At 36.7% G+C, this 27,961-nt stretch overlaps 1 protein-coding gene across 6 annotated transcripts in view; it reads right to left on the bottom strand.

Moving 5' to 3' along the window:
- The window catches only part of gtf2ird1 (GTF2I repeat domain containing 1), a 42,913-nt gene extending 16,506 nt beyond the window's left edge, over positions 1-26,407 (bottom strand). The window contains exons 1-11 of one of the 6 annotated variants that reach the window (XM_051108804.1): positions 25,957-26,407; positions 10,468-10,597; positions 10,240-10,381; positions 9,951-10,130; positions 9,050-9,233; positions 7,512-7,807; positions 7,235-7,330; positions 4,438-4,521; positions 3,324-3,507; positions 2,766-2,791; positions 1,032-1,155 (exon numbers count right to left, since the gene is read on the bottom strand). In XM_051108804.1, the coding sequence (XP_050964761.1) occupies positions 1,032-1,155; positions 2,766-2,791; positions 3,324-3,507; positions 4,438-4,521; positions 7,235-7,330; positions 7,512-7,807; positions 9,050-9,233; positions 9,951-10,130; positions 10,240-10,381; positions 10,468-10,593 (1,442 nt within the window). In that variant the 5' untranslated portion in view covers positions 10,594-10,597; positions 25,957-26,407. Of the gene's footprint in view, positions 1-1,031; positions 1,156-2,765; positions 2,792-3,323; positions 3,508-4,437; positions 4,522-7,234; positions 7,331-7,511; positions 7,808-9,049; positions 9,234-9,950; positions 10,131-10,239; positions 10,382-10,467; positions 10,598-14,905; positions 15,834-25,934 lie in introns of those variants that run through there. The other 5 variants (XM_051108801.1, XM_051108803.1, XM_051108800.1 and 2 more) reach the window with 5 other exon arrangements.
- Between the last annotated feature and the right edge of the window lie 1,554 nt (positions 26,408-27,961).

Genomic DNA, 27,961 nt, shown 5'->3' with positions numbered 1-27,961 from the left:
TTTTAGGAACTCCATATAGTCGACTTTTATGGTGTTCGAAAGTTTGAATGTACAAAATGCAGTTTCAATTCAGCTTCACAGGGCATTAGCAAAATTATCAATCATTTTCTAAAAAATATATAAATAAAAATGTATATATACTTTTTAACCTCGAATGCTTGTCTTATCTAGCTCTGCAATCCGTATGCGTACTCTGTGTAATCCGGGTCAAGACAGTTAGGGTATGTCGAAAAGCTCCCATCTCATTTTCTCCTCCAATGTAAACTTTTTTTGTAAACGACATTTGATCTTCTTTGCGTGTTCACTTTGTAAACACTGGGTCGGTACTTCTGCAGCGATGTAGGACAACTTTTAAGGTGCAGGAGAAAATGAGATGGGAGTTTTTCAACATACCCTAACTGTATCGAATCAGAATACACAGAGTTCACACAGAGCTAGACAAGACGAGCATTTGAAAATAACCGATTGTTTCGCTAGATAAGACCCTTCTTCCTCAGATGGGATCGTTTAGAGCCCTTTGAAAAGTTTTCCTCAAAAAAACATATATATATATTTTTTTTTACAACTGAAGATAGAAAGACATGAACATCTTGGATGACAAGGGGGTGAGTAAATTATCTGTAAATGTTTGTTCTGGAAGTGGACTTCTCCTTTAATGGGTTTTTTACCCATGTCAAAGACTTCAGACTGCAGACAAAAGTGTCCCGAATCTGATTTTTTTTTTTTTTTTTCATAACAGTGTGAACAGCACAAACAACATGTAATCAGATTTCTTGACAATCATGGAGAGATTTATTAGGCAAATATAATTTGGCCACAAAAAATATGATGTATACAGCCAAACAAAAAAAAAAAAAATCAGGCTCTGAGCAATAAAGCAGAACTGAGCACTAAGGCTTGCAGTATGAAAGTTTCATTTTCAGCTGAAAGTTCAATGTATGGCTACAGGACAATTTAAAAAAAAAACCTCATGCTATCCTGGAAAATACAGATATTATGCTTCTGTGGTGCCAGGAAACATAAAGTGTTACCTGCTACTATGAGTGTTGCTGATCAGCTCTAGAGAAGAGCTTGGTACCCTGAGGCCATCTGGGAAACCGTCCTCAGGGGCGACACCATCCTGTTTGCCCTCCTCCTTAGCTACTTTACCAGCAGCTTAAAAAATATAAAATGTTAAATGTTAAAATGGGCTTTATGTTGTAACATCAAATTAAAGGGGTCCTATTATGCTTTTGAGTCTTGATTTTGTTTTGGGGGTGTACTAGAACATGCTCTCATGCTTGGTGGTTCGAAAAACGCATTTTTTTTTTTTTTTTCACATAATGTACATTATTACAATACCTTTCTCCCCAGACTTGCAAAATGGCTCGATTAGTTCCGGGTATGATGAAAGGCCTGCCTTCCGAAAAAAGTTAAATGTGTTGTGATTGGTTAGCTGTCCCAGTGCTATGCGGTGTTTCAGTACTGCCACACGCAGCAGCAAGTTCCATATACATCTGTTAGCGCAAGCTAGATTGCAGTGATTCTGTAGTTTTAAATATGGTTATTTTTCTTACAAAAACGCATCGATTCACTGCAGGAGGTTCTTATTGATCCCCTGGAGCCATGTGAGGCCCTTTTTTTTCATTATGGATGGATGCACTTTTTTGGACTTGTTTTGGACTGATGAAGAGTAAAACCTGTCTACGCCGTTCTAAAGCTTGGGAGTGCCAGGATAAATTTTAATATAACTCCGATTGCATTCGTCTGAAAGAAGGAAGTCATAAACACCTAGAATGCATGGAGGATGAGTAAATAATACGCTACAGTAGTGTTGGGTCCTATCGTCAGCCTGTGAGATCGCCAATACATGATATTATTGTGCTAATTTATTTAATTATTTGCATACTTAGTTTCACTGCCTGAAACCAGCTCCAGCATAAGGCTAAAAGCAGCCTAATGTTTTAATATGACTTAATTTGTATTTAACATGACAACAATTGAATAAAAACATTGTAAGGTATTAATTATAATGCTTACATTTCCTTAGTTATTCAAAAAGCAGCTACAGAAAACGAGCAAAGAGCATCATCACTGATTAGCCTAGCCTAGTCTAGTGCAGTTTTATGCATTTAAAAAAAAAACACTTGTGTTAAAAAGTGAAGCTATTTACACTGTATGATGAATAAATCTCTGTGGGTGTTACGGCTCCAACATGGCCACCGGCTCATTGAAGCATCCCAGAAGTGGCTCTCCGTGCTGCATCGTTGAAGTTAGACTAATCCCCCACCTCGTCCCTACCCACTCCCCAACCATTCGAATTTCCATAGGTGGGATTTATTTTAATGATATTCTAATGGGCCGCATTGTGACATAACAGCACCCAGAAAACAAACGTTGTAGTCCGTTCGTTGTAGTTCTTAAAAAGGGATTTTTAAAAAACAAAATATCTCCCTTTGGAGTGGACATTGAGATTTGTAACTTTCTAAATCTTTTTATGCCCAAACATACACACCACACACTGACTAAAATTCAAAAAGTGAAAAAGCATAATAGGACCCCTTTAATTCCAATTAGAAATAGTGTTGAATATGACTGAATAAACCTGACTATATAATGTTAAACCAACAAATGTAATTTGTTAGGGATCAGATGAGTTAGAAATAGCTCCCTAAGGTAACAACAGGAAATTTTCACTTTTTGCAGTTCTACAATGTTAAGTAATAACAATGCTATTACAATGTAATACATGCAGCAAGACAGATACAGGTTAAGGAAATGCTTACCGGTAAAAATCCGTTCATCAAACATTCTGGGAAAAGAAAAAGAAAATGATGAGTTCCTGTGAGCTGTAAACATATTGAAACATTGAAATGCTGTCTACGCATGTCTGGTACCGAACAGCAGGAGATTTCCTCATTACGCCAAATCAGCGGCTCCATGCTGGCTCATGTATGGCAGCGGTTACCACAACCAGCATGACGCTCCACTTTGGATGCTTAGCGCCGCTCTGCCAGATGGCAAAGACGGCTAGACATTTTTTTTCTTATGAAGCAAATTAAAAACTCAGTGTATCCAGTACCAATATCTGGATTCATTTTCAACGAGCCACACAGTTAATTACACGCCAAAAAAAAAAAAGGTTATCAGTAATTAAATCTCTGACACCGTCGTCACATGTTGAAATTGGAAGAGCTACAAATCACACCGCCGCTGTTTCAGTGTAACGATTCTGGTTTAACTCTGACTACGGCTTTATTCATCTTAATTGACACAAAAGGAAATCTCTCTAGTCAGGTCAACAATAGTTCTTCAACAAAAGTATGTTTAGATGAGTTTCAAACCTTTTGACAACAAAGCGGACAGCATGCCTTTCTTCCAGGATTCGTTTGAGTTTAGGCACACCGTAGGTGCACGGTCTCTTGAAGGGAATCTTGTCTGGAATTCCAATGATCTCTACTGCCTCAGGATCACAGGCGATTTTCCGGTACGGCACAGGAACCATGTGATCCAGGCCTAATGCTTCAGCTGAAACGAACACCAACCAAGAGATGAGTTAAAGCTGATGTCATGTCTTTCTTTCTTTAGTTGAAAAGAAATTACGGTTTTAAGAAAATCATTCCAGGACTTTTCTCTATATAGTGGACTTCATTGGGAGCCAACAGGTTGAAGGTCCAAATTGCAATCACAATGCATCTTCAAAAGGCTCTACACAATCCCAGCCGAGGATTAAGGGTCTTATCTAGCCATAAACTAAATTTTTGAACCGTAGAACTAAAATCGCGTGACCTTCCCAACATGATTATGTAATGCGTTAAGCTGCAGACGTGCATTGCAGAGCTAGTGCAAGATGAGCATTTGTGGTTAAAAGTATATAAATTTACATTTGTTTTAGAAAATGACTTTTCTCCATATAATGGTGGGCAATGGGTTGAAGGTCCAAATTGCAGTTTCAGTGCAACTTCAAAAGACTCTACACGATCCCAGCCGAGTAAAAAGGGTCTTAAAAAAAAACATATGGGTTTGTTTTGATGATCCCTGCTCCATCATCAAAACAATGGAGGTTGGACTGTTACAGCTGATCTGAGGTAAGATGCTCATGTCAATCAACTATCGTGGGATCGGCCTCTGTCGGTGTGACTGACAATGGCTCGATTTGAAAAAGGGGATATTATTTTTACAGATGAATTAAAAACCACTGCATGGATTTTTATGATTATAGGGTAGATTTGTACATACACTGCCAGCACACATTAATGTTCAAACAATATGCAAAAGTGAAGTTTGCATCCGATGATCCCTTTAATGTTGCTGGTTGTTTTGACAGCATCACAGAGACAAAATGCTTACAGTTCTCTGCATATTAATCTGGGATAAAAATATTTTAACACTACTGTATCATATTTGATACACAAATTTCCGAGGCCTTTAATCAAATTATCAACAGCTTTAGCTCACCATATCTGCTGTTGAACAGGATCTGAACACATTCTCGAAGGGTGTTGATATCTTCAGTCTCCCTGATGAACGAATCCCATTTTTCTGTGCATGAAATACAAAAAAAAGGTATCATGTAACAATACTTCTTTCATATGTTCCCTATTAAGGCAAAAGCAACAGTGGTCTTGATTAACATTCTCTGAAATGTATTGGTATACATTGAGATTTTCCTCTTTTCTTTGAACATAGGAGACAATTAAGGCAGGTCTTGACTCTCTGCAGTCACTGAAGATCTCACGCTGATCTTTTGAGAGGAACAGACTTTGGTAGCCCAGGTGACCTGGCCAAACTCCCATTACTACTTCCCACTCTGCCAAAATCAGCCGTCTTTATGTCTCATCTGCCTGTATCTAATCAAATACCACTCTAATATAAAGAACAACCAGTAGATATAACTGATTTATTTTACAGAGAGCTTAAAATAATATATTAGTTTTTTTTTTTACTAGGAGGAAAAGTTCACCTAAAAATTCTGTCATTATTTACTCACCCTATTGAGTCACTGCAAACCCATATGTTTTTTTTTTTAGTGAAACATACTTCAAACGTTAGTCGACTATTAGTCACTAGTTTACTAATAAACTATATAAATCATAATGATGAGCCTTTAATTGCCTACATAGCCAAATAAGCGCTCAAGCTCACACAAAAAAAGCTTTTCACAGCGCACCTGCAGATATTATAATTTTGAATGTGTCAGGGAAAAACAGCAAGGAGACTCCATCAATGTTTTAATAATTTATTGATAAACTAGTGCTTTCTTTGTTTGTGCTTAAGAGATGAAGTCGGCGACACTGACTCATTTCCGCAGCAGTGGACACGCATGTATGTATGTTTCATATTTGTTTTCCATTTGAACTGGTTCATTTGAAAGCAGACATTACATTTTTTATAGATATATTTTTCATTTCTGTAAGGCAAGTATACACTGAGTTTCGAAGTTTCGCGCTCAAGTTCACAGAGGCCAAGACGGCAGAAAGCTGATCTTGTTTGCTTTAATAATTTTACAAAATCACAACGTTTTGTTGTTACACTGAGTGCACACAAATAAACAGTATTTTTACATTTGAAAGACGTATTACTCTTATCTGTATGACTAAAAATGACGGAGTATTTTAAGAGCAAGTGATCGAAGCTCTGCCTTTATCTGTCATGCATTAAAGGAGAAGTCCATTTTCAAAACAACAATTTACAGATAATGTACTCACCCCCTTGTCATCGAAGATGCTCATTTCTTTCTTCAGTCGTGAAGAAATTATGGTTTTTGGGGAAAACGTTTCAGGATTTTTCTCAATACAATGGACTGATATGGTGCCCCGAGTTTGAACTTTCAAAATGCAGTTTAAATGCGGCTTCAAACGATCCCAAATGCGGTTGTAAACGATCCCAGCCAAGGAAGAATGGTCTTATCTAGCGAAACGATCGGTTATTTTCCTAAAAATAATACAATTTATATACTAATGTCAAACACTCATCTTGTCTTGATCTTCCCGACCTTCCCATCTCATGTTCTCCCTCAACTTCAAAATCGCCCTATATCGCTGTTTTACCTTTTTTGTTAAGGGTGTTTGATCTTCTTTGCATGTTCACTTTGCATAGACTGGCTTGGAACTTCTGCAGCAATGTAGGATGATTTTGAAATGATTTTTGAAGTTGAGGGAGAAAATATGATTGGAGTTTTTTAACATACCCTAACTGTCTTGAGCTAGAATACACAAAATTCAAAGAGAGCAAGACAAGACAAACATTTGAGATTAAAAAGTACTTAAATTGTATTTTTTTAATGAAAACAACCGATCGTTTCACTAGATAAGACACTTCTTCCTCAGCTGGGATCATTTACAACCGCATATGGGATCATTTGAAGCCGCATTTAAACTGCATTTTAGAAGTTCAAACTCGGAGCACCATAGCAGTCCATTATATGAAGAAAAATCCTGAAAAGTTTTCTTCAAAAAACACAATTTCTTTACAACTGAAAAAGAAAGAAAGACATGAACATCTTGGATGACAAGAGGGCGAGTACATTATCTGTAAATTGTTGTTCTGGAAGTGGACTCCTTTAAGCGCACTACATTTATCTGTAAATTGTTGTTCTGGTTAACACTAGTGGACTCTATTACTTTATTTTAGATGAAAAGCACTAATGACTATTTAATGCTTCCACACTCTAGTTGTGTCTGCACAGACACTTGAATAGCACACATTGATATTTCAACAAACTGAAACAATATATTGAAACCTGGCATTATCCAAAGTTTAGCTTTTTGTATTGGAAATTGGTGAATATTTAATAACTAATAAAAATTACGTATAATGACAATATTTTCAATTGTTATGTGTAAAGTTATCATATGGCGTCACAAGACTTGGAACATAGCGCAGGAGTCATCTGGACAACTTTTATGCTTTTTGGATGTTTTTTTGTCCTTTTTGGTTTAAATGTTGTTATATGGAAAAGATCTTTACGATTCTTCAACAATTCTTCTTTTGTGTTCACTATATAACAGCACATTGGTTTGGAACGACTTGTGGGTGAAAAATAACACCAGACCTTTCATTTTTGTGTAAACCACCCTTTAAAGTGTGAGAAGATCCCTTGTCTTTGTATTTTATGATGAAAATTAACTTTGGTCTATATATCCTGTTCTAGTTATATCAGACACACAGCTCGGGACACCATAAAACCCACTGAAACGAAGGCCAGCTTGTCCTTGGCCAGACGCTGTAATGGTGAGTACAGTCTGTCGCCCACCTGATTTTTCATGCACTATGGAGAACAGAAGGCGCTTGGAGACATGGATGCTGGGAGGGCTCTGGGTAAGATCCGCTGCCAGCCCTACTCGCTCGCCTGGAAGAGACACACACAGTCAGAGCAATAAGCTCAGAGTTAAGTACATAAAAAACAGCCATATCCATATGCTTCAGCACCTACACAAGCGGTAACGTGCATCATAAGTGCACCTCTAATTTCCATAGAAAGACAGTGGAGGCCAATGTATATAGAAAGACAACAAAAAAAACACTCTTACCATTGTCAGCACATTCCTTGGCCTGAACCGTTTTCTCGTCAGCAGACGCCCACATGCCCAGCCTCTCTTTACCTATGCTGTGCAGTGATGTGGGCTTCAGGTCCAGCTTGCTGTCTGGGTGGGGCTGGGAGGACATGGGCATGCCGTACAGGAAGCTGGAGAGCATGGAGTTGCTAGCAGACGCTTCCTGCACGGAGGGTTTGACAGAGGCGTGGTTGCTTACGCTCTTTGAGGTCGAAGAGTGATGGTTGACTTCCGGACAGGATTTGCCATCCCGAGAGGGTTCCTCTGGTGTTCTATTAGAAAAAACACACACACACACTTTTGGTCTTGGTTCACTGGGTATTGATAAAATCATGAAATGATGATAAATAATAATATCATTTTAATGATAAAATTGATAAAACTAGTCATTTCTTTGCTAATGACTTTTTTATGGAAGCCTGTTTCCACCACTGAATAAAAGAAATGTAAAAAGACAAGTTTTTATCTTACAATTCTGACTGTTCTTCTTGCAAACTGTGAATTTATATGTTGCAATTCTAACTTTTTGACAAAGAATTGTGTGAAATAAACTCACAATTGTGTGGTATAAAGTAGAATTCTGAGAGGAAAAAAAGACTGAACTCGCAAACTCACAATTCTGAGAAATTTTTTTTTTTACAATTTTTTACAATTGCAAGATATAAACTTGCAACTCTTAGAAAAAAAAAAAAAATCACAATTGCAAGATATTAACAATTCTGAGAAAAAAAGTCACAACTGCAAAATATAGACTCACAATTCTGAGGAAAAAAGTCACAATTGAGAGATTTAAACTCACAATTATGTGAAAAAAGGCACAATTGCAAGATATAAACTCGCAATTCTGAGAAAAAAAGTTACAACTGCAGGATACAAACTCGCAACTTGCAATTCAGAATCAGAATTACAAGACATAAATTCACAATTCTGAGAAAAAAAAGTTAAAATTGCAGGATATAAACTTGCAATTCTGAGAAAAAAAACACAATTGCAACAGCAATTCTTAGAAAAAAGTCAGAATTGTGAAATATAAACTCACAATGCTGAGGAAAAAATAATCACAACTGCAAGATGTAAACTCACAGTTCTGAGAAAAAAGTCAGAATTGTGAGTTTGTATCTTACAATTCTGACTTTTTTTCTTGCAGTTGCAATTTTACATCTCACAATTCTTGACTTTTTTCAGAATTGCATGATATAAACTTACAACTGTGAGTTATAAAGTCAGAATTGCATGATACAAACTGACATTTTCTCAGAATTGTGCTAATTACGAGTTATAAAGTCCAATTCAAAGGGGGAAAAATACCAATATTCTCAGAATTTTGAGTTAATATCTTGAGCTTATATATCATTCTGTGAGGTTTTACAAAAAAGAAAACTAATTCACAGGGATGCACTTTTCCATTTTATTTTTCAGTCTCATTCAGTCAGATTCAGACCTTGTGTGATAAGGCCTTTGCTTTCTGCCCATGACTTCACAAGCGTATTATAAAGAATAAACTAGAAAAAAACCTTTTGACTATGAAGCGGATGCGGTTGCTCTGCTCTAAGATCTTCATTAAGGTCTTGGTGTCATATTCCGAAGGCTTTCTCAGAGTTACACCATCAGGCAAGCCGTAGACAACCACTGAGCTGGGATCCTTGAGAATCCAGTCATAAGGCACAGGGACCAGGCTGCTCTTCCCAACAGCCTCACCTGAAACGCATTACATTACAGTGTATAAACATTTTGATTTGTGCCAAATATTATACTTCCTTTTTCTTAAAGCATTAGTTCCAGAATAAAAATTTCCTGATGATTTACTCACCCCCATGTCATCCAAGATGTTCATGACTTTTTTTCTTCAGTCACAGAATTAAGGTTTTTGATGAAAAATCCAGATTTTTTTCTCCATATAGTGGACTTCAATGGGAGCTAACAGGCTGAAGGTCCAAATTGCAGTTTCAATGCAGCTTCAAAGGGCTCTACACAATCCCAGCCAAGGAATAAGGGTCTTATCTAGCGACACGATTGGTCATTTTCCAAAGAAATACAAATTTATATACTTTTTAAAACACAAATGCTTGTCTTGCACTAGCTCTGCGCTGTGTGTCTTCACATATTACGTAATTACATTGGAAAGGTCAAGGACAGTAAGTTCTTGCTAGATAAGACCCTTATTCATTGGCTGGGATTGTGTAGAGCCTTTCGAAGCTGCATTGAAACTGCAGTTTGGGCCTTCAACCTGTTGACCACCATTAAAGTCTACTATATGGAGAAAAATCCTGGAATGTTTCCTCTAAAACCCTAATTTCTTTTGCAACTGAAGACAGAAAGACATGAACATCTTGGATGACATGGGGGTGAGTAAATTATCAGGAAATTTCTATTCTGGATATGAACTTATCCTTTAAACAGCTACTATCAACTTACTGTAAAGGACACTGAACACCTCCTCCACCATCTTCCTCAGGACAAAGATGTTGGAATGAGTGTCTGTTAAGGCTCTCTGTCTGCCCTGCTGCCCGCAGTCTTTGCCAGTCCTGCTGCAGTCCACATCAGGAACTTTGGTGTGGGAGTTCATGGAGGTCAATGCTTGCAGACAAGACACTTCTGTGGAAAATAAAACAGTTACCTCTGAGGAATCTGCACAGCTACCCTTTATTATATGCACATTACATTCAAAATATTTGTGTTTAATACAGATTTCATGTTGACTCACTGCAGAACTTGTGAAAGTCTGTCTGTATTTCCTTTCTGGAGTTTAGGAAGATTCTTCCCTTCTCTGTTCCCACAGCGATCACGCTGTCTTCATGCACAGTGACACAGGCCACCTCAGCGTTCAGTTTAGACATGGCAGAGCACTGCAAACACAGTTCACTTCAAGTCATCTACCACCAAAATGCTGCATAAAACTCACACAAGTATCTTTAAACTCAGACGGTCTTACCACAGAGTCCAAGGCAGACACTAGGCTGGTGAGGATCTCTTGTCTGGCTGATACTTGGGGTACTTTGAGCTCTGGTCGAGAGTTGGTCCTCATCCCATCACAGCCCAGCTTCCGTATCTGTGCCATTCTTCTGCAGGAAAAGACACAGAATGAAGCACACTGAAATTCAGTATAGGTCTAAAACACTACACTAAATATAAACTGAATTACTCATTAACTTAAAACTAAGGCCTTGTCCACACTAACATGTTTTTATTTGAAAACATATATTTTTTCTCTCCAATTTTGCCTTCTGTCCACACTCAGAGATCATTTTTGTCAAGGAAAACGTCGTTTTCACATTGTAGTGTGGACTGTGACTTTTGAAAACAATCATGCATGTTTAGTCATGTGCTGCATATTGTTCCAATAAATGTCTATGTTTATAACAGTATTGTGCCTGTTACAGTTAAGGTCAAAAGTTTGTATCCCCCTTTCAGAATCATTAAAAATGGTAATTATTTTACCAAAATAAGAGGGATCATACAAAATGCATGTTGTTGTTAATTTAGTACTGACCTGAGTAAGATATTTGACATAAAAGACATTTACATATAGTCCACAGGAGAAAATAATTGTTGAATTTATAAAAATGACCCTGTTCAAAAGTTTACATTCCCTTGATTCTTAAGAAGAAGGTTCAAACACTCACTGACGTTTAGAAGGAAAAATTAAGATCTGGGGGGTGAAACCTTTTGAACAGAATGAAGAAGTGTACATTTTTCTTATTTTGCCTAAATATCATATTTTTCATTTAGTACTGCCCCTCAGAGGCTACAGAAGATAGTTTCAAGTTTTCCAGAAGACAAAATAAGTTCAATTTACCTTGATCGTCAAATTCAAAAACTTTTCACCCCCAGCTCTTAATGCATGTTTTTTCCTTCTGGAGCATCAGTGAGCATTTAAACCTTCTGTAATATTTGCACGAGTCTCTAAGTTGTCCTCAGTGTGAAAAGATGGATCTCAAAATCATACAGTCATTGTTGGAAAGGTTTCAAATACACAAAAATGCTGAAAACCAAAGAATTTGTGGGACCTGAAGGATTTTTCTGAAGAACAGCGGGTGGTTTAACTGTTCAGGACAAACAAGGGACTCATGAACAACTATCACTAAACACACACACAAAAAAAAAAAACAGCTGTGGATCATTCAGGTGACAACACAGTATTAAGAATCAAGGGCATGTAAACTTTTGAACTGGGTCATTTGAATAAATTCAACTATTATTTTCTCTTGTGGACTATATGTAAATACCTTTTACACTGTGTGCAGAATTATTAGGCATGTTGATATTCTGGTCATATTTTTTTTCCAAACACATTTTACCAATTCCAAACCACATCAGTCTTAATAACTACTGTTAATTTTGTGTTTAATCATTTATATGTGATGTATAATTGTCCGTGAAGGCTGGAAGTGAAAAACTCCTTATATTCAGGTGTGCAGAATTATTAGGCATGTTTTCGTTTACAGCTAAAATGAGCCAAAAAAGAGATTTAACCCAGACTGAAAAGTCCAAATTATTAAATGCCCATGAGAAGAATGCAATTCTAATGCATTACAAGAATTTGCAAAGTTAAGGCTTGACCATTGGACAGTGAAATGCTTGTTGAGTCTGCATGGTCAGAAAAAACAGGTGGAGAAGAAAAGATGCATGTTAACTGCAAAAGAATTAGGAATTAAGGTGAAGAATTAGGTGTGACACCATCAGGAACCGTTTCCAGTTCTCCAGCGCCACCATTTTCCAGAACTGCAACCTACCTGGAGTCTTCAGAAGTGCAATGTGTCAGGTTCTCAGAGACTTTGCTTGGTAAAAAATCCTAAAAAATGCCCCTGACTTAATAAGAATAACAAGCTGACGTCTTGTGAAATACATGAAGACAGTTTTTTTATATGCTTTAGAGACAGATAAGTTGAGAGTGACTCTTGAAGGACAAGCATCACATCCTCTTGTACCTCTGATTCAAGAATTTATCTTCTAAAATCTGGCAGTAAGTTTTTTGGGAGTTCATTTTAGTCCATCTCTGCAAGTCAGACTTTTCAGGATAAGAGACTAAACATGAACTCCCAAAACTTACTGCCAGATTTTGGAAGATAAATTCTTGAATCAGAGGCACAAGAGGATGTGATGCTTGTCCTTCAAGAGTCACTCTCAACTTATCTGTCTCTAAAGCATATAAAAAAACTGTCTTCATGTATTTCACAAGACGTCAGCTTGTTATTCTTATTAAGTCAGGGGCATTTTTTAGGATTTTTTACCAAGCAAAGTCTCTGAGAACCTGACACATTGCACTTCTGAAGACTCCAGGTAGGTTGCAGTTCTGGAAAATGGTGGCGCTGGAGAACTGGAAACGGTTCCTGATGGTGTCACACCTAATTCTTCACCTTAATTCCTAATTCTTTTGCAGTTAACATGCATCTTTTCTTCTCCACCTGTTTTTTCTGACCATGCAGACTCAACAAGCATTTCTCTGTCCAATGGTCAAGCCTTAACTTTGCAAATTCTTGTAATGCATTAGTATTGCATTCTTCTCATGGGCATTTAATAATTTGGACTTTTCAGTCTGGGTTAAATCTCTTTTTTGGCTCATTTTAGCTGTAAACGAAAACATGCCTAATAATCCTGCACACCTGAATATAAGGAGTTTTTCACTTCCAGCCTTCACGGACAATTATACATCACATATAAATGATTAAACACAAAATTAACAGTAGTTATTAAGACTGATGTGGTTTGGAATTGGTAAAATGTGTTTGGAAAAAAAAATATGACCAGAATATCAACATGCCTAATAATTCTGCACACAGTGTATGTGAAATATCTTATTCAGGTCAGTACTAAATAAACAACAACATGCATTTTGTATGATCCCTCTTATTTTGGTAAAATAATTAACATTTTCAATGATTCTGAAAGGGAGATGGAAACTTTTGACCTCAACTGTTCCTAACATATGTTACTTTGTACACTTTTCATATTACAGTCCTGCTAAGATGACAGAACATTCTCTCACAATTGCTGTCCTGCAGCAAAACATGAGGACAGCTACATTTTAGATCAAACATATAATAGTGAGTGAGTGCGACCTGGACTGACCTGGACGCGTCAGTGAATGGTGGGATATTTTTGTAAATAAAATGATCCTGGCAGAAGAACTGCATGAAAACATATCATGTCTGTTTCATCTGTGTCATCACAGTGAGCTTTTATGAGCTTTTACACATGCACACTAAGGCAAATTTAATGTTTTCCGACATTTCAATGTGGATGAGAAACTTTTGGAAAACACTAGTTTGGACGGAGAGCATTTTAAAACGAAAATGTAGACATAGCCTAAAATCACATAACAGCTGTTGTGCCAAAAGTTTACACGAAAGCTTATTTTACACAAAATACTTTATTTTAAGGCTTTCTTTGTTACAGTGTAATTACACAAATAAGTACTGAGTATCAACATGTACTTATTACAGTTGTTTGTAATTATGCATAATTTATTGTTATTACTATAGTAAGTATGGGTAATGTGTAAAAAGGGTACTAAAATAAAGTGTCAGCAGATGTCAAGACAGATGTACAGTCTGCAAAATAAAAGGTAAAAGCATCTCCTGCTATTGACTTGGCCACAAAGGATACTTAAAAAACAAACACACAGTGCCATTATTCACTATAATCTAATTTATGAACAAATGACTCATGCGAGTGAGGTAGTTCTCTTCATGAACTCACTAAATAAGAGAACTTAATCAGCATCTGACTGACTGAACTGCATGCTATTATTACTTTCAATGATGTCGGTCTTGAAATTAATTGAGGATTTGTGTACTTAAGCTTCATGAACCTTGCAGTTGCTTTCTAGTGACAATATGTATTTACAGTGACTAAAAATGAAGATTCTTCCATTAATTACTCACCCTCATGTCGCTCCAAACCCATAAGACCTTCATTCACGTTTACAACACAAACTAAGATATGTTTGATTAAATTCGAGAGCTTTCTGACCCTGCATATACAATAACACAACTACCACATTCAAGGCCCAGAAAGACAGTTAGGACATTGTTAAAATAGTCCATGTAACATCAATGGTTCAACTGTAATGTTATGAAGCCACGAGAATGCTTTTTGTGCGAAAATAAAATAAAAATAACAACTTTATTCAACAATTTCTTCTCTTCTGTGTCAGTCGACGCGCATTTACGAGAGTACCATGATGTCACACCCCTGGACTATTTGTATTGTTTTTTCCCTCATGTGTCCATAAATGGTTGTTCCTGTCCTTGTTATTGTCATTATTAGTTAATCATGAGCACCTGTCTGTCTATCATTAGCCTCCCTATGCTTTGTGTCCAGTCTCGTCAATGAATATGTGTGTTCCTGTCCCCCTTTTGTGAATTTACCTGTGTGGATTATATTAAAGACTTTACACTGCATTTCATCGTCGTGTTTCGCCTTCCCCCTCACGTGTTGTGACAGAAGACTGGACGTCGTGGCTGGAGGATCCCTCGTCTCCGCCTCCAGCCTCCGAGTCCTGGACCCAGCGGCTCGGCCCTCTGAACCAGCGGCCCCACCCCGGCTCCTGGCTCCCTCATGTCCTCCTCCTCCGGCTGTGCCTCGTCGCTCCGTCCCACCGGCTCCGTTGGGCTCCTCCCTCTCTCCAGCTCTGCTTCAGTCCTCTGTTGCACCTCCGGATCTCCCCCTCGGTGGCCTTAGCCTTGGACTCTACCTTGGCTCTCCGGATCCTCGGTGTCACCTGGACTCGTCGGCTCTCCGTCTCCACCTCGGGCTTCACCTCCACTTGCTCTGCCACCGTCGGTGGGCCCCCTGGAGTCGTCAGCCCTTCCTCCACCATGGCACCTCCCTCTGTCGGCTCCGCCGTGGGCTGCCATCATGGCTGCAGCCTGGGTCTCGCCTGCCTCCTACTGCTCCGGGTCCCTTCTGTCTCCTCCTTGGCACCTTCCTCCGCATCACCACCCTGGATATTTTATGTCCTCCTCCCAGGAGTCCGTCCTCCGCCAGAGCCTCCTCCTACACTGACTTCCTGTTGCCATCCCACGTCCACTCCTTTGTCCACCTCCTAAGTCCCTCTCCGTCCATCCCTGTTTTTTTTTGTTTGGTTGTTCCTGTCCTTGTTATTGTAATTATTAGTTAGTCACGAGCACCTGTCTGTCTATCATTAGCCACCCCTTATAAGTTGTTTAAGTTCTATGCTTTGTGTGCATTAATCATCATCAATGAATACGTATGTTCCTGTCCCCCTTTTGTGGATTTATCTGTGTTGATTATATTAAAGACTTTACATTGCATTTCATCGTCGTGTTTCGCCTTTCTCCTCACTTCTTGTGACACATGATGCATGCCATGAACATGCTAGTTGCTGTCTACACAGGGTCAGAAAGCTCTCAGATTTCATCAAAAATGTAGAAAAAAATGTAGAAGAACAAAAGGTATTTTGGAACGATAATTATACTAATATTAATACTTCTGTACATGCATTCTACATTTATATAGTAGCAAACAGCTATTAGAATTCTGTAAGAAAAGTCTGTCTATGACTATGTCGTCTACCCTGATTACGTTCTGCAGGAACTACAGACATGATGAGAAAACAATAACAACTAATCATAATTAATGGTCTTGTAATTACATCCAAAAACAAACCAATATGTTTTTTTTTTGTTTTGTTTTTTTTTTTTTAATTACATACTAAAGAGTAAGAAGGTTTCAAGCTCCCCATTAACTTTTAAAAATATTTTCAGCTGTACAAAATGTATTGAAGGATGGAAAAACCTATAAGAAGCTTTGGAAAGTGATAGTAATACCCTTCCCTGTGCTAATACACCGAAATCCGTCACACACATGTGAAAGTAGCTAATTACGATAAGCCTTTGTCAACCAATTAAAGCTAGCTCAGATTATTGCCGTAAAACCCTTCATCCTTAATTTGTTCTCCTTGGAAGCAAGACAGGGCCTGGAAGCATGAGCCCTCTAAAGTGAACTACTTTACCCGTCCCTCTCGACAGACGCCCCCCGACTCCAATCTCGATTTCAGCCACGTCGGCTCTGAAATACAAAGCTGTAAACTTGAATACGGACTAAACTAGGGTGGGTTTAAAAACGAGCACAAACAACCAAACGACAGTTTAAAGACGAAAAACAAGCGAAAGCAGCGGGAATGACGAATGTGAGCGGTAAAACAAATAACAAATAAATAAATAAATAACGCAATCCTAATTCCGGGCCTTGTGTTCACATGGCAACCGCAATCCGTTTCCTTGGAAACTAATCTCGAGGCATGTGAACAATGCAGCTCTGGCCTTTAATCTCTCCAGACACTGGGAGCCATTATCCCAGCCTCCGGGCAAAGCCAAAACCACAGACTGCACAGAGAGAGCCCAGTACTACTATTACTCGTCTGAAAACCTCCTATAAATCCTGCTGCAGCTCAAAGCCGGATGCCTCTGCCTGAGCGTAATCTTACATACAACATCTGAACAACAGCACAGACACTTCATATCTCTAGTTCATTTCGGATTCATTCAAACGACCAAATCTAATTCAATACTTTGGCTCCTTAGTTGAAAAATAAAGTTGGGCTGCACTGTAAAAAATATTTTTTTAAAGTTGTAAATGAAACAAGGATTACTGGAGTATGTTTTAAAGAAAAAAATGCAGCCTTTCTACTTCAAAATTTTTTGTTTAATTAAATTCTTTGTAATTATTTGTGAGTGGAAATAATTTTGAAGTAAATCTAACACCAACTTTTTTTCAGTGCATGTTCTGATGCTTTAGCATGATAATGGACAACAGAATCCACACAACTTGTACTGCACGTTCAGGATGAAGTTTTCAGACAATAAAACAATCTAGATAGAAACATTTTATGATGAAAATAAAAACAATGTCAGGTTTTGCTGACATTTTTAAAGTGATCTGGGTACCTCCTTTAAAGGGAACCCAATATAACACAAATGATGTCTCTTTCTGAAATATGTAGTAGAAAACCCATGAAAGATTTACGTTATTTAAAAAATCTGCAGTGTTTTATACATATTTTGGACTATGGGGTGCCATTATTTCGATGACGTGAAATGGTTGCACTCAGTGAGTGTTGGGCCTTACCTGTTGCTATTTTTATCGCAACGCACCTCGAAAAATACTATACAGATACGATGACCACATCTACTGAAAGAGCTTACAGGTGGCGATGGATATAAGTGTAGGCTTAAACCAAATGCTGGTTTCACAAGGAGTTTAAACTCCTCTGGATTTCGAGTGAAATCCACTCTTTCAGTGGCTGCGGCATCATGACAAGCGCCTGCATGTTTACATCCTGTCAGGATGGCATCTAGCGTTTCTTGTCTCTGCCATTTGTAAGCTTTTTCAGTAGCTGTGGTCTACGAAAAGCCTCAAAGGCGTCAAGGCTAAAGTTGAGAGAACAAGGTCTTTAGAAAGTTTTATTCGTCCACAGGCATCTTCGCATTCTTTTCTCCTCTTCTTATCGCTGGGAAAACAGTAAGGACTTACATCGCTTCTCTTGCTGTCTTTCAACTGAAAATTATAACCAACCAAAGCCGCACAATGTGGCATCGTATCCGTTTTTTATTTTACGATCTGTGTATTCCGAGTTGTGTTGTGGTAAAAATAGCAACAGGTAGCACCAGCTATGTGGATTTTTTTATTTATTTATTTTTTTAAATAACTTAAATCTATAATGGGTTTTCTACTATATATTTCAGTAAGAGACATCATTTACATTATATATTAGCCATACAAGTCTTAAAGGGGTCATCACATGCCCATTTTGCACAAGTTAATATGATTCCTTAGGGTCTTAATGAAAAGTCTATAATATACTTTGGTCAAAAATTCTCAATGGTTGTGTAAAACAACACCCTTTTTACCTTGTCAAAATGAGCTCTGCAAAAATCATCCTGTTCTGGTCGAGGTTGCTTTAAATGTCCCTCTGTTCTGTCTGTGGAGTGACGAGCATGTTTACTTTAACAGCATTCGGATGCATTTAGCCACTAAACTTGCCAACTAGCATGTTATTGGAAAGGCGATCACTAAGATTCATAAAAAAAAGAAACTTATACTCACATCTGCTGTAAGTGAAGCTGGATCACGAATGATTTGCGCGAACATAGACGGATATATGTAGATTGGGAGGCGCATTCCCTTCACAAACAAACGTAATCTACTGCATCTTCAGTGGCTCAGATGTCGGGAGTGAATGACGACCACCATGCTCATTATTACATCCAGCAACACAACACCTCAATCGCTCAATCGGAGATATTCTTGTCTAACTTACATCGAAACAATGGAGGTCGGACTGTTACAGCTGATTTAAGGCGGGTCTGAGGTAAGACGCTCATGCCAATCAACTATCATGGGAGTGGTGTCACACCGACAGGCATCTGAGAATGGCTCGATTTGAAAAAGGGGATATTATTTTTACAGATTAAGTAAAAACCACTCCATGGATTTTTATCATTATAGGGTAGATTTGTACATACACTGCCAACAAACATTAATATTCAAACAACATGTAAAAGTGAACTTTGCACCCGATGAGCCCTTTAATACCAAGCAGGTTTTTTTTTCTGATTGACAAACGTCAAGTTTTAAACTTCAATGGATGGCTCACCCAAAAACCATAGTCTCACTGTCATGTCATTTCAAACCTGACTGACTTACTTCTGTGGAAAACAAAAGAAGATATTTTGAAGAATGATGGTACTCAAACAGTTTTGGTTAGCATTGACTTCTTCTGACAAAGAAAAAAAGACACTGAGACATATTCATTAAGGTAAAAGACACCAGAACTTTTGGGTGAACTACACTGTAAAATATATTATATATATATATATATATATACACAGTATATATTGTTTGGTTAAGTTCTACATTAAGTTCTACACTCCAAAAAATCATGTTTAATTAACATCTAATTAGATGTGTTACTTGCAATTTCTTTGTAATTATTTGCGAAACTTACTAAAAAATTCTGAGTGGAAATAATTTCTGATGTTCTGATGCTTTACCATAATAATGGAGGACAGAATCAGCACAACTTGTGTTGCATGTTAAAGATGACATTTTCAGACGATAAAGCAGACTAGATTTTTCACATTTTTTGAGGGAAAAAAAGCAAGAGGTGCATTCACATGCAAAACTTTTATTTAATGGATGGTTCACCCAGAAATCACATTTTTACCCTCACCCTTTTACCCTTGTTCCAAACCTGACTTAGTTACTTCTGTGGAACACAAAAGAAGATATTTTGAAGAATGATGGTACTAACCACCAAACAGTTTTGGTCACTATTGACTTCCAGTGTTTAGGAAAGGAAAAAAGGAGACATAACGAGACAAAATATGACAGAACTTTTGGGTGAACTACACTGTAAAAATTATTTAAAAAAAATGAATTCTACTTGAAAATTTCACATTTAATTCAATGCGTTACTTGCATATATCATACTTGATATATCTAAGTGAAAATTAATTTAAATTATTATTAAATTGTTATTTTTTAAAGTAAATGTGCAGTACATTTTTTTCGTGTGTTCAGAATTGGCACAACTTGCATTGCATGTTCAGAATGAGGTTTTCAAACAATTTTTTTTAATTTCTTGAAGAAAATGTGAACTGTCGAACAGGACCTCCATCTGCGGAACCCAAATCAGAATCTACACAACTTACATTGCAAATATTGTATAACCTGCTATTTATTTGTAATTAATTGTGAAATTTACTAGCAATTTCCTAGTGAACTTTCTTTATACACCAAACTTTCTTCAGTGCATCTCATTAAGGGTAACAGATCATTTTGAATCCTGCCTGTCGTATGAGCAATAACAATAACAATGCTTGCCTTAGCACATAATCTTGTACGAAAAGGGTTAAGGTCATTTAATCTTGACACTTTTAAGTTTTACAAAACTCTTTGAAGAAAAATAAAGAGATTGGTGAGACTTCCTCATTGAACAGGCTTATCCTATCTGCAGGGGAAACTACATTCATCCGACACCTTAAGCTTCGTGTATAAATGACTTGGTTTGTACTCTACAATAAGCTTTCTTTGCGGTAGCCAAAAGACATGAGTTAACTATAACAAACATGTTTTGTTAGGGTGAAAAAACACCAGAAAAAAAAAAAATCAACTGGTGACACTCCTACAAAAAAATTGCAGGAAAAGTAAGGATCCGGACTGACATGCTTAAATGCTCAGATTAATGACTTCCTCCTTGTTAGGAGTCCGCCCTGCCAAAATAGCGTTTTTTCATTCACGCTATCCGAGATCCTCAGCTCGAGGGGGAAGCATAATGCAGCCGCTCCTTTACTTCTTGAATTACTGCCTGTATGGTGCTTAAAGATATTACCGGCATCTCGAGAAAGGGTAACGTGGGTTTTATGAGCGGTTTTGCCCTAAGAGGCTTGTGGCTCCGCCATTGATACACAATACTTCTGCTAATAGCCTTTATACAGATTCTGCTCACAGATCCCTTCAGAAACACAACTGTATCTAAATCGCTCAGCTCAAAGGCTGATAATTGACTTTTAATTGGTCCTAACTCCTTTCACCCCGGACATTTTCCCCAAGGCCACACAAACATGTTGCCTCGAGTAAACACAAAGCACGGCCTGCATGGGAAGATACTGCCCTGATTGTGATCCGCTTCGGGAAAGATTTAGTTCTGCGCTTCAGATCAAAAATGCATTACTGTTAAAACAGAAAACTTGGCTATGTAACACCCAACATATGGGAATATGTGGATTGAAAGATTTTTTTAACCAGCTTTTTAAACCAACGCCAAATGTCAATGTTTAAACTTATTTACCTTACAAAAAGTACTGAAATCATGATATTTGATACTGAATAACTGCCATTTTAATACAAATTGTATTTGCATGCTACTCCAAAGTAATACAAGATGCTATACCTATAACATACAGTACTTTCTGTTAGAGAAGGACAAAGGTAGATTCAGTAGTAGTTGGAGTAAAACAATACTAAATGCAAATAATAAAATGCAACTAACTATATAATCACGATTAGCTAAGTTTACAAAACAAATAGGCTTATCATCTTTTGAAGTGGAAGAGAAAATGCTTTCTTTATGTTTCTGCTATGTAATACCCAACATGTGTGTATATGTAAATTGGAAACCCTGTTTCAACAGAATGCAATCGTTTTAATATTTTTAGTTGTGAATAAAACAGCTTTTTAAACTAATGTCAAATGCAATGTTTAAAACAATTTACCTTGAAAAAAGCACTGAAATCATGATACTTTGAAATATACCATGGAACTGAATGATTGCCAATTTGCCATATTCATATACAACTGTATTTACATGTTATTTGAAGGTAATTCGAAGAATACAATGGTACAATTTCCATAAAATATGCTAATTATTGTTAGGGATGGTTGAAGATCTGATTCAATAGTCCTCAACTAGTTATTCGTAGACCTGTTGGAGTCAGACCTTACAAAAAGTACTGAAATCAAAATACTTTAATATAAACTATGGTACTGAATGATTGCCATATTCATATACAACTGTATTTACATGTTATTTGAAGGCATTTAAAGAATACCATAGTACAATTTTCATATAATATTGTACTTTTTATTAGGGAAGGATGAAGATCTGATTCAGTAGTCCTCAACTAGTTATTTGTAGACCTTTTAGGAGTCAGACCTTACAAAAAGCACTGAAATCAAAATATGGTACTGAATGATTGCCATATTCATATACACCTGTATTTAAATGTTATTTGAAGGCATTTAAAGAATACCATAGTACAATTTTCATAAAATATATTATACTTTTTATTAGGGAAGGATGAAGATCTGATTCAGTAGTCCTCAACTAGTTATTCGTAGACCTGTTGGAGTCAGACCTTACAGAAAGTACTGAAATCAAAATACTTTGATATAAACTATGGTACTGAATGCCTGCCATATTCATATACAACTGTATTTACGTGCTATTTGAAGGTATTTAAAGAATACCATAGTACAATTTTCATAAAATCTGGTACTTTTTGTTAGTGAAGGATGAAGGTTGATTCAGTAGTCCTCAACTAGTTATTTATAGACCTGTTGGGAGTCAGATCTTACAAAAAGTACTGAAATCAAAATACTTTGATACAAACTATGATACTGAATGATTGCCATATTCATATACAACTGCATTTACATACTATTTAAAGGTAATTCAAAGAATACCATACCATGGTACAATTTCCATAAAATATAGTACTTTTTGTTAGTGAAAGATGAAGGTTTGATTCAGTAGTCCTCAACTAGTTATTCATAGACCTGCTTTAGTCAGACCTTATAGAAAGTATTGAAATCAAGATACTTTGATATAAACTGTGCAACTGAATGACTGCCTTATTGACATACAACAGTATTTACATGCTATTTGAAGCTAATGCAAAGAATACCATGACACAATTTCCATTAAATATGGTACTTTTTTTTTTTAGGGAATGATAAAAGTTTGATTCAGTAGTCCTCAACTAGTCATTTGTAGGTCAGTTGGAGTCAGACCTTACAAAAAGTACTGAAATCAAAATACTTTGATATAAACTATGGCACTGAATAATTGCCATATTCATATACAACTGTATTTACATGCTATACGAAGGTAATTCAAAGAATACCATGGTACTATTTCTATAAAATATGGTACTTTTTGTTAGTGAAGAATGAAGGTTTGATTCAACACTCTTCAACTACTGAAATCAAAATACTTTGATACAAACTATGGTACTGAATGATTGCCATATTCATATACAACTGCATTTACATACTATTCAAAGGAAATTCAAAGAATACCATACCATGGTACAATTCAATAAAATATAGTACTTTTTGTTAGTGAAGGATGAAGGTTTGATTCAGTAGTCCTCAACTAGTCATTTGTAGGTCAGTTGGAGTCAGACCTTACAAAAAGTACTGAAATCAAAATACTTTGATATAAACTATGGCATTGAATAATTGCCATATTCATATACAACTGTATTTACATGCTATACGAAGGTAATTCAAAGAATACCATGGTACTATTTCTATAAAATATGGTACTTTTTGTTAGTGAAGGATGAAGGTTGATTCAGTAGTCCTCAACTAGTTATTTATAGACCTGTTGGGAGTCAGATCTTACAAAAAGTACTGAAATCAAAATACTTTGATACAAACTATGGTACTGAATGATTGCCATATTCATATACAACTGCATTTACATACTATTCAAAGGTAATTCAAAGAATACCATACTATGGTACAATTCAATAAAATATAGTACTTTCTGTTAGTGAAGGATGAAGGTTTGATTCAGTAGTCCTCAACTAGTTACTCATAGACCTGCTGTAGTCAGACCTTACAGAAAGTACTGAAATCAAGATACTTTGATATAAACTGTGCAACTGAATGACTGCCTTATTGACATACAACAGTATTTTCATGCTATTTGAAGCTAATGCAAAGAATACCATGACACAATTTCCATTAAATATGGTACTTTTTTGTTAATGAATGATAAAGGTTTGATTCAGTAGTTCTCAACTAGTCATTTGTAGGTCAGTTGGAGTCAGACCTTACAAAAAGTACTGAAATCAAAATACTTTGATATAAACTATGGCACTGAATAATTGCCATATTCATATACAACTGTATTGGCATGCTATACGAAGGTAATTCATAGAATACCATGGTACTATTTCTATAAAATATGGTCCTTTTGTTAGTGAAGAATGAAGGATTGATTCAACAGTCTTCAACTAGTTATTCATAGGTCAGTTGGAGTCAGTCCTTACAAAAAGTACTGAAATCAAAATACTTTGATACAAACTATGGTACTGAATGATCACGAATGATCACCATATTCATATACAACTGTATTTACATGTTAATCCAAGGTAATTTGAAAACTACCATGGTACAATTTCCATAAACTATGGTACTTTTTATTAGGGAAGGATGAAGATCTGATTCAGTGGTCCTCAACTAGAGATTTGTGCTGAAGTACTGAAATCAAAATACTTTGATATAAACTATGGTACTAAATGATTGCCATATTCATATTCAACTATATTTACATGCTATTCAAAGGCAATTCGAAGAATACCATGGTAATATTTCCAAAATGTGGTATCTTTTGTAAGGGAATGATCAAGATCAAGATCAAATTTTACTGAATGATTGCCATATTCATACATACTTTTATTTGCAAGTTAATTCAAATATTAACACAGTACTACATCCATAAAATACAGACGACTGTTTTGAAATAAAACAATGCTAAACATAAAATAATGTATACAATTAGATTTAAATTTAAAATGCAACTAACCCTATGATCAAGCATAAGAAGGATTACAAAATAATCACGCTTTTAGAGAGGAGAAAATGCTTTCTGTATTGTTTGCATCATGTTTTTTAAGAAATTCTGCTTTTACTTTCCTAGTCAGCCTACATATTGGTAATACTGCATATGCAGTTCATGGTGGTATTAATAAACTTTGATAAGAATATTCTCGTTCAGTTTTGTACAGTAAACAACTGTGGCTCTGTCTGCTATAAAAATAAGGATGAAGAAAAACCACAGAGAAAGACAGACAGCTATTACTGTTATAAATATACAGGCCCAATCCGACAGCCAGTCATTCTGGGATAGTTCATGTTTCAATTCCAGACTCATAGCGGGACAGCATGACATAAATCACAAACTCTTATTGTCTTCATGAATGGATCTGACAGTCGAGAAGTCCTTCGAGGAAAACCGAGCAAGTTTAGAGACATGCGATATTGTTACTCAGCAGCAAACTTACTGACACACATTCAGTTATGCATAATCTAGAAAAGCAGTCTTAATAGTGGACACAGATTAGCAGTGGATTTGACATTGTAAACATGACCTTCTCAGGTCGACAAACGCCTCCGTGACCACGCCAACCACGGCGATTTTCATCGGGTAGTAACGTTACAAAATAAAAACGACCGACTGTCATTTATCACCCAGCCAACAATGCAAGTGCTCTATTTCAGCAACTTGCTAGCACTCAATTTGTGTTGCCATTTTTACAAGACAAACAAAACAGGGGAATTGCGACTACGGTTAGATGAAAACGCAGAGGGCAAAGGCGTTTAATTGTTTATCTCATCTAGGGCGTGTTGTAACGCGTGTTACTTTGATAAAAGCTAATAAAACATCGCGTCGAGTGTGACGGATTCGCGTGCAGAGCGTTAGCATGATAGCCAGTGTGCTAACACTCCTAGCCATCCTCCTCCCCCCTAAATTATAATCTGTAATTTCACTTTTTCAACATCCATAAAAAGTCACGTGCTCAAGAACGACACTCGTAAATGTTTCCCCATACATACACAAACAGAATGATCTTTTATCCTTACCAATTTGCCCGTGTTTAATTACCTTATGCTGTCAATCCCGGAATAGGTTTATTCTCCGTTTAATCCAACAGTGAGAGCTGAATTCCCATCTAAAGAAAGGCGATAGCGACTTTCTCAAATGTCATAATCTCGAACGGTCTGTAGTCTGCTGAAAGGCAATCGACGTGATTTATTGGATCAATTTGCCCCGTTTTCTTTCTGTTTTCTTTAACAGAGGAGTGTGTCCCCTTTCCCCTTTCTTTGTTCTGTAATCCAGTAAAATTGAAAGTCATTCGCCTCCGCTAATCCCAGCCCAACTCAACAACAGCATCTATTGGCTGTCATTTACATACAGGATTAAAGAACCGCTGGAACAGCACTCGCCGACACTCGCAGGACAAATGTGTGCAACTAACTCTTTTGACATTGTGACTCTAACATGTCCATATTTCTGTCTGCCCCTCGCCACAGCCCCCCTCTTATTGTTGCTGTATTTTGAGAGGAGCTGGACCGTTGCAAATAAGCGCAAAACGTTCACCTGATAGATAACCTGTGCCGTTTTACTGATCCGTTTTCAAACACATACATCGATTTCGACAATCTGTAATACGTTTATGAGTAGGAGACAAAGATAACGCAACGTAGAAATCCACGATGCCCTGTGCGATGAACCTTAAATGTAATGAACAGGCTGTCTGACATTTTCCATTGCAAACTGAATTACATCTAATAAAATTAAAAATATATATTCCAAAACAAAAATATATAAATATGCAATATAAAAACAGTATTTGTTATATAACATAAAAATACTCTTTTGTTATCAGATAAATTAACCTTCAAGTAAAATCATTCAGATTTATCATATAAACATAACATATTTATCTAAGTCATCCCACTCTTCACCATGGATGAGTTTGTTATTAATAACCAAGCACTTAAGGGTTCTCTAATAGTAGACTAAATACGTTTCTTTGTTTATTTTTTTATTTGCACTTTCTAGGTTTCAGAGACCCCAAAGTTGGTGGGATGGTCCCAAATCCCCCAAAAAACACACGTTTATCTAACACTAGGTGGCGCTATTATAAGTATATTTACTTTTTTTGCCAGTACTTCTGGAACAGGATCTAAAATTTTCCAAATTCCTGTGTCAAGACGAACAAAACATGTCTCAGATGTGATTCGTTTCTATAAAATAGTTGTAATCATGGCAAAGAAATAAAAAAAGTGATTTAAACCAATTGAATTTCTAGGTGTGGCCCACAATGACAAACTGATATAAAACACCTGAAAGGCATCAGGATGTTTAGAGGATATGCAACATATTTCGACCAGTTATGCTTGTAGGACCCAGCGAACACAGAACATGTTTACATTTAAAAACACTGTATTTTGACCACAATTGTATTTTAAAATCACAGTAATATTAAAATATTATTAGTATTGGAATAGTGTAACGTTCCGTATATATGTGACCCTGGACCACAAAAACAATTGTTAGGGTCAGTTTTTTTAAAACTGAGATTTACATTATCTGAAAGCTGAATAAATAAGCTTTCCAGTGATGTATTGTTTGTTAGGACAATATTTGGCTGAGATACAACTGTTTGAAAATCTGGAATCTGAGAGTAAATCGCCTTTGAAGTTGTCCAAATGAAGTTCTTAGCAATGCATAGCCTATTACTAATCAAAAATTAAGTTTTGATGTATTAGCAGTAGGGAATTTACAAAATATCTTCATGGAACATGATCTTTACGTAATATCCTAATGATTGGCATAAAATCAAAGTCGATCATTTTGACCCATACGATGTATTGTTGGCTATTGCTACAAACATACCCGTGCTACTGGTTTTGTGGTCCAGGGTCACATATTAAAATGTATCAGTGTATGGCTAATAATATTAATTTTGTATAGTTTTGCACAGTATTGTCCTTGAAGTCTAACATAATGGTGCATCACAAACTGCTGTCGAGTAACAACAGACTTGAGAGCATCAGAACAGCCTTCACCAGTTTGGCTGATTTGTTTTATGTTATGTCTCCCC

Source organism: Labeo rohita, chromosome 5 (genome assembly GCF_022985175.1).
Source record: "Labeo rohita strain BAU-BD-2019 chromosome 5, IGBB_LRoh.1.0, whole genome shotgun sequence".
NCBI classification, from domain to species: domain Eukaryota; kingdom Metazoa; phylum Chordata; class Actinopteri; order Cypriniformes; family Cyprinidae; genus Labeo; species Labeo rohita.
This window is presented reverse-complemented; position numbering and strand designations above follow the sequence as displayed.